Source organism: Canis lupus, chromosome 14 (assembly GCF_003254725.2).
Source record: "Canis lupus dingo isolate Sandy chromosome 14, ASM325472v2, whole genome shotgun sequence".
NCBI classification, from domain to species: Eukaryota; Metazoa; Chordata; class Mammalia; order Carnivora; family Canidae; genus Canis; species Canis lupus.
In genome coordinates this window covers 34,620,867-34,628,157 of record NC_064256.1, presented here as the reverse complement: position 1 = coordinate 34,628,157, position 7,291 = coordinate 34,620,867, and the positions used below count along the sequence as shown (strand labels likewise).

General features: G+C 37.3%; 1 protein-coding gene and 1 long non-coding RNA gene across 3 annotated transcripts in view; one reads left to right on the top strand and one right to left on the bottom strand.

Moving 5' to 3' along the window:
• LOC112670551 (uncharacterized) overlaps nt 1-7,291 on the top strand; it is a 43,931-nt gene that overhangs the window by 19,791 nt on the left and 16,849 nt on the right. The window contains exons 2-3 of one of the 2 annotated variants that reach the window (XR_003143023.3): nt 3,188-3,361; nt 5,267-6,048. This is a non-coding gene — a long non-coding RNA (uncharacterized LOC112670551). Of the gene's footprint in view, nt 1-3,187; nt 3,362-5,266; nt 6,049-7,291 lie in introns of those variants that run through there. The other variant, XR_003143024.3, reaches the window with a different exon arrangement.
• The window catches only part of ABCB5 (ATP binding cassette subfamily B member 5), a 161,836-nt gene continuing 157,439 nt past the window's right edge, over nt 2,895-7,291 (bottom strand). Inside the window, 2 exon segments of the mRNA XM_035698671.2 lie at nt 2,895-3,286; nt 4,772-4,918. Of these exon segments, the coding sequence (XP_035554564.2) occupies nt 3,089-3,286; nt 4,772-4,918 (345 nt within the window). The 3' untranslated portion in view covers nt 2,895-3,088.

The window sequence follows — 7,291 nt, the reverse complement described above, 5'->3', positions numbered from 1 at the left end:
GAGTTAGGACCTTGCTCTGGATTAGGCTTTGGTTTAACAAATGTTGTAGCTGGTGTGATCTTCTATCCAGAACACTAAAATTTCCTCCATAAGTCTGTTTCACTTTTTTATCATTTGTGTGTTCACTGGAGTAGAACATTTAATTTCCTTCAAGAACTTGTCCTTTGCATTCTCAACTTGGCTAATTATTTGGTGCAAGAGGCCCAGCTTTTGGCCTATCTCAGCTTTCGACATGTCTTCTTCAATAAGTTTATTCATTTCTAGCTTTTGATTTAGAGTGAGCCATGTGTGACTGACTCTTCCTTTCACTCGAACACTTATGGCCATTGTAGGGTTACTGGCCTAACTTCAATATTGTGTCTCAGGAAATAGGAAGGCTTGAGGGGAGGGAAAGAGATGGGGGAGTGGCAGCCAGTACGTGAGGCATTTAGAAAACACATATCTATCAATTGAATTTACTATCTTAATGGGTGTGGTTTGTAGTGACCCCAAACAATTACAATAGCAACATCAAAGATCACTGATCACAGATTACCATAACAAATATAATAATAATAATTAAAAAGTTTGAAATGTTTTGAGAATTACAAAAATGTGACTCAGAGACAGGAAGTGAGCAAATGCTATTAAAAAATGGCACTGATAGACTTGCCAAATGCAGCGTTGCCACAAATCTTCCATTTGTAAAAAAATGCAATATGGAGGGGAACCTGGCTAGCTCAGTTGGTAAAGCATATGACTCTTGATCTCAGGGTTATGAGTTCAAGGCTTACATTGGGCGTGGAGCCTGGTTGAAAAATCAAATACAATATCGAAGTGCAATAAAGCAAAACTCCATAAAATGAGGTTTGCCTGTATTAGCTAATCTAGGAAGGGTTACAGAATTGGAGCCTGAAGTTCTCCTGCTCTGGGGCTTTTAAGCATATCCATACAGTACTGTACTTTTCCTTTTCCCCACCTGACTGGAAACAGAAACCACCAATAGCTTTATATCCATGTATAATAGCAAAGTACCCACAACAGAAGACATGAACAGGTATTTGTCCAAAGAAGACATACAAATGGACAACAAACACATGAAAAGATGCTCAACATCACTCAGCATCAGGGAATACAAATCAAAGTCATAGTGAGATACCACCTCACACCAGTCAGAATGGCTAAAATTAACAACCCAGGAAACAATAGATGTTGGTGAAGATGCAGAGAAAGGGGAACCCTCTTACACCATTGGTGGGAATGCAAGCTGGTACAGCCACTCTGGAAAACAGTATGGAGGTTCCTCAAAAAGTTAAAAGTAGAGCTACCCTACGGCCCAGCAATTTGCACTACTAGTTATTTATCCGAAGGATACAAACAGTGATCTGAAGGGGCACCTGCACCCCAATGTTTATAGCAGCAAAGTCCACAATAGCCAAACTATGGAAAGAGCCCAGATGTCCATCAACAGATGAATGGATAAAGAAGATGTGGTGTATAGACAAACACAATGGAATATTATTCAGCCATGAGAAAGAAAGAAATCTTGCCATTTCAAACAACATGGATGGAACTAGATGGTATTATGCTAAGTGAAATAAATCAATCAGAGAAAGACAAATACCATATGATTTTGCTCATATGTAGAATGTGAGGAACAAAGCAGATGAACATAGAGGAAAGGAAGGAAAAATAAAATAGGATGAAAACAGAGAGGGAGGCAAATCATAAGAGACTCTTAACCATAGGAAGCAAAATGAGAGTTGCTGGAGGGGAGTTGGGGGTGGGGTAACTGGGTGACAGGCATTAAGGAAGACCCTTGAAGTAATGAGCACTGAGTGTTATATACAACTGATGAATCACTAAATTCTACCTCTGAAACTAATAATACAGAATATGCTAGTTAAATTGAATTTAAATTAAAAAGTAGCCACACACACAAAAAAAATAAAAAGTAGCCACAGACTTTCAGTCCTAATGCTCCTAAACAACAGATCTGTTCTCAACCCCCCACTCCTATTTTTATTTTCCACTTAAAAAAAAAGTGGCAAAAATGCACAAATGGTTTCAGTTTTTTTTTCACAATATTTCTGATTATTGGCAGAGTATACTTTAGAGAAGCTGGAAGTGTCACTGTAAATGGAAGAAAATACAATTAAGAATAGAGATAATATCACTAGATGAAATTACATATTTAAGTAAATGGAAAATAAGACTCAGTTTACCAATATTGTTATTTACGCTGAACTTATAGATAATATATTACATAAAATAAAGCACATATAAAATTTAAACAAGTTACTTGATTGAATAATAGAAGATGGGTTTTTAAATGTTTCACCAGTAATAAACCTAGTTTTATTATTACTTTATTTATAAGTAAGTGTTCATATACAAATATGCCTGTAATTTATTCTGCAAAACCTAAAGCTTGGAATAATGAAATCTTCAAGATGGATCATGTGAGGCAGTTTACTTACTGTTAAATTGTAAGATAATTATCTAATTCTGCCAGAAATTTTACATTGTAATCCTCCTTATCTCCCTAACAAAGCGATATAATAGAATTTTGGGAAATAGCAGGTATTCATTAAAAGAAACACTGAGAGAGGTTAAGACAGAAAGTCCTATGGTCTGAAGAATGGGACTTGCTCATAGTGTTTTAATATGTGCTACAAAATGCTGGAAGCTCCAAAGTAAAATCATTCTCCCTACAATGTCAGGCCCAACTACGTCTCTCTCTTTACTAAAATCTTTCAATTTAGTTAATTGGAAAATTTTTCTCTCTTGGAATATATTCCCAATTTTATAGCAGAAGTTGACAAGAAAACAGATTCATTTTGTAGAAAACTGCTTTACAAACACACATCAGAACATTTTTACAAAGGAGGGCTGCAGGCGTTATCTCACTTACATGAGTTTAGCAAATTTTATTTCCTTTAAAAAAATCTGGAGAGAAAATGTTGTGTACACAGAACATGTCTGTACTTGAATAGCATGATTCCAGGTATTGATACATGTAATAAAAGAGATCAAAGCATGCCAAATAATTACTAAGTATTTTCTTTGCATTACACAAAGATCAAAATATGTGCTAACTTCAACAGCATCACTGCACCAACTGTGCATTTACTAATTTAAAATACATATCTCGATTTCTCAGGAGTTCTTGATGAGTTCCCTGTTCCTTTATTTTCCCGTTGTGCAGGACCACTATCAAATCTGCATTCTGTATTGTGGAGAGTCTGTGAGCAACCACTAGGCAAGTCTTCCCCTTCCTGGCCTTATCGAGAGCATGCTGAACCACCTGGAAGAGAAAAGGACCTGTGATTGCTTACTTGACTTAGATGCTAATAAAGTTACCCAAATCAAATTGGTAAAGGTAATTCATAACATTACTTGTGTATTTGCTTATCCCCAAAGGCAACTGCCCTGCTTTGTGAAATATCTACTATACTCAATAGAAATTTAGAAAAAGTAATTACAGACACATTTAGGCTTCTAATTAGAAAAGCTTTTGTGATAATGAATAAAAATGAGATGGTTGTTTCTATGTAAATAGGTGGTTTCAAACTCAGATTCAGAAAATAATATTTCCACACCTAAGTAAAATGACTAATTTTCTCACTTCATTTCTTCTCATATTTATTTATTTTAGTAGAATTAGCTATAAAATTGTCCTGGCTAAAATCTCAGCTGTGATGGGTTATAATGCTGCACCTAGCAAATGAGAGTAGAGGCTGAAAACCAATATTTGTTGAATATATAATATATTCATTCCAATGATGGATATCTTATTTAAATCTTTGCCATAACCCCATAAGGTGGAGGGGTATTTTCACTTTTCTGATGAATAAACTGAGATTCAAAAAGTCTAGGTCACTTGACCATGGTCATATTACTAGTAACTGATGAATCCAGGATTACAGCTCAGGTATGTCTGATTCCAAAAATCATGTTTTTTCTTTCATAACAGACTGTCTCCTTAGAAATCAAGAATGATAATCATCTATAAATAGCAATCGTGTGATGGTTAACCACATAAGCTCTTAGATCAGATACTCTATTAAAATTCAGAGACGTTACTTAACATTTCTAAGCCTTAGTGTGCCAACCTATAAAACACACATGCTAATAAAATAAGCTAATTCAACAAGTTGTGAGGATTGAGATAATAGCATATACTGGACACTTGGTAAATATTAAAGATTATAATTTGTTCAACCAATGTTCATTTAACAAGGGCCTGCTATGTGCAAGAAACTACGAGAGCACAAGGACATAGCAAAATTAAACATCTGAAGGAGCTTGCAGTATAGGTCTATTGGCACATCTGCTTCCTTGTCTTCTTCTCAAACAGAGCTAATAGTCTATAGAAGATGGAGTAACTAGCAGGCTCTGACACTGCAGTGTAGATTACTCTTTTATGCATGCAGATTGCCTTATTCATTTGTTTGGTATCATAAGAATACAAACAAAACAGGAAATAGAAGTTATTTTCCTTGGGCTTTTTTCTTTGACAAGAGAAACATTTCAAGAATTAGGCCTTTCTGATAAACCAATCAAGTGAGAAAACCTTTCTAGATCATAAGATGCCCTGTGTCCCAACTCCCTCTCACCTCCCCACCAGTCTCTAACTTTTTTTAAAGGCCAAAACCTTAATTAGAACTTGTGACCCTATGACTACAATTCTCTCCAGGTTTTTCTCGCCCCCAACTAACCTTGGTTCCTTCCATAATACTCCACTCTCTTATTTGATATTATATTCTGAGATGAAATAGGAGAATGTTACCTTTTCACTCTCATTATCAAGGGCTGAAGTGGCCTCATCCAACAATAAAATTTTTGGTTTCCGGAGAAGAGCCCTTGCAATAGCTAGTCTTTGTTTCTGGCCTCCAGAAAGCAGTGTTCCTTTCAGTCCAACTTGTGTGTTGTATTTCTATTACGGGAACATGCAATTAAGAAAGCAAGGCTTGGTTATTTAAATTAGCATGGCAACTGTGGGCGAGAACCATCTAAATATTTCAAATTTTCCTACTCTCGAAAATTTGTGTCCCAACAAGTGCTGAAATCTATTCTTGGGCTTTGTTGCGTATCAACGCTAAACCAGCAGTAAACACTACCATCTTATTTACATATCTACACTGATCACAAGCAGTAGACCTTTGCCATTATGCTTCTACAAAGGGATTGTTTGAATTAAAGCATAAGAAAAAAATTATTGGCAAAAGAAAGTTCCTGGTAAACAAATCTTTTTCCATTAAATTACATTACCTTCTATTTTCAGGTCAGAATGGTTGAAAGTATAAAAAAACAAGGAAGTCACTGAGTTTCTTCACTCTGGCTCTCACCAAACCTCTAGGGGTACATTTCTTCAGAGACTGGGATCCTGTTCTCATTCCTGTAGGTATCTTCCTGGCAGTAAATTAGGCTGGTGTCTAGAGACAGTCTGTTCATCTTTTCAGGCCATAATAGTGACATTTAGCACTCCCAATGTTTCCACAGCCCTCCTACTTACTAATGACCTTTTCTCCAATGTTTTCCTCCACAGAAGGATAAAGAAACTGCTAGAGGGGTAGCCTGATGCTGTTGTAGACTGCTAAATCATGACTGGTCCATTTGGTTAGTGCAAGCAAGCTACCACTTACTTTCTAGATTATCCCATTGCCTCTACTTCCCTCCAAGGTTTCATACTGCTTTCTAGTATCCCTTGCTATGTGTCTAACAAATATATACTATTGATATCCAGACAAGAATGTGTGGATGGCCTGACTCCACTGGGAAAGCAAGTCTAATTTTACAACCTGCTAAAGGTGGATCCAGTAGCAGCATCATAGAGAAGATGCAGCACGTGATTAATGTCCTGTTCATTTTGTCTTACTGCCTTAGAGAAGCTTCAATCAATTGCCTTTCCCTCCACATTTGGCTGCCTTCAAGGGGTACCATTTAGGCAGAGTGGGTATTGAGAGAGCGTGTGACAGAGCCTTATGATAAATGTGTCTTCACCTTCACCTCAAAGTTCGTTTCAATATAAAATGCACAGTTGTTTGCTTTACATAAAACAATGGTGTGTGAATTACTAAAACCCAGTAAAAGTGTCTTTTTTGAAGTGAATGTTCTCTAAAGAAAACAGACTTAATCCCTTCTGTGCTTTTATCTAGGACTGCCAGCCTGCTGGGCCCCTTCCTTCTAAAATGCATTTTATGAAAATTGGAATCAAAGGGCAGGATAATCAGATAAAAGTATGTCATTCATATTCCACACATCACGAAGTTCTCATCCAAATTAGAGAATCCTGGGTGGCTTGAATCCTAGGGACTCCTCGGTGACCCAGCGGTTGAGCATCTACCTTCAGCTCAGGGCGTGATCCTGGGGTCCCGGGATCGAGTCCCTCATCGGGTTCCCTGCAGGGAGCCTGCTTCTCCCTCTGCCTGGGTCTCTGCCTCTCTCTCTGTGTCTCTCACAAATAAATAAATAAAATCTTAAAAACAAAACAAAACAAAAAACAAATTAGAGAATCCAACCCTAAACTAAAAATTGAGAGAGGATTAGGTAGAAATGATAATGGTCTGCAGCTCTTTCTGCCAGTCTAGCTTAAATTGTACATGGATCGTCCAAGTGTAGCTGAAGAAGATAATACTAGCTTAGAAATCACTTTGCATTTATTGGCCTTTTCTGGATTGCAGGAAGATATTAGTCTCAGGAATGAATTGGATGAAAATTAAATTCTTGTTCTTGTCCATCATTAAGCAGAACAGATTATAAATGTATGAATATATACATTGTCTCAATACCAACCTAAAAACATTTTCAAATACTCAAAGATTTTTATTTTCCAATGAAGAACTCCAGAGTTTTATTTTCCTGTTTAAAATAAAGACTTTATTTATTTGAGAGAGAGAGCATGAGCAGTGGGGAGGGGCAGAGAGTGGGAGAAACAGACTACCCACTGAGCAGGGAGCCCAATGCAGGGCTTGAACCCAGGACCCTAAGATCATGACCTGAGCCAAAGGCAGATGCTTAACTGACTGCGCCACCCAGGTGCCCCTCATTCTCCTGTTTAAACTGAAAATCTGAATCAATTTTCTGGCAAACATTGGGATGAATGGTGACTGTCCTGAAATATGCAACCTGTTTATGAGATGCTCAAGAAACAATGGCTTCTCAATATGAACCTGAGGCTAAAGCCAATTGGGTTCTGGAGGGAACATCAGAAGAGTCTAATCCTAAAGCAACTGTATTCTAGAGAACCCCTGCAGTCCCTGGGGAGGAATTTAGGGTGGTTTCAGTGGTCAAAGTCTTATTCAAGTCA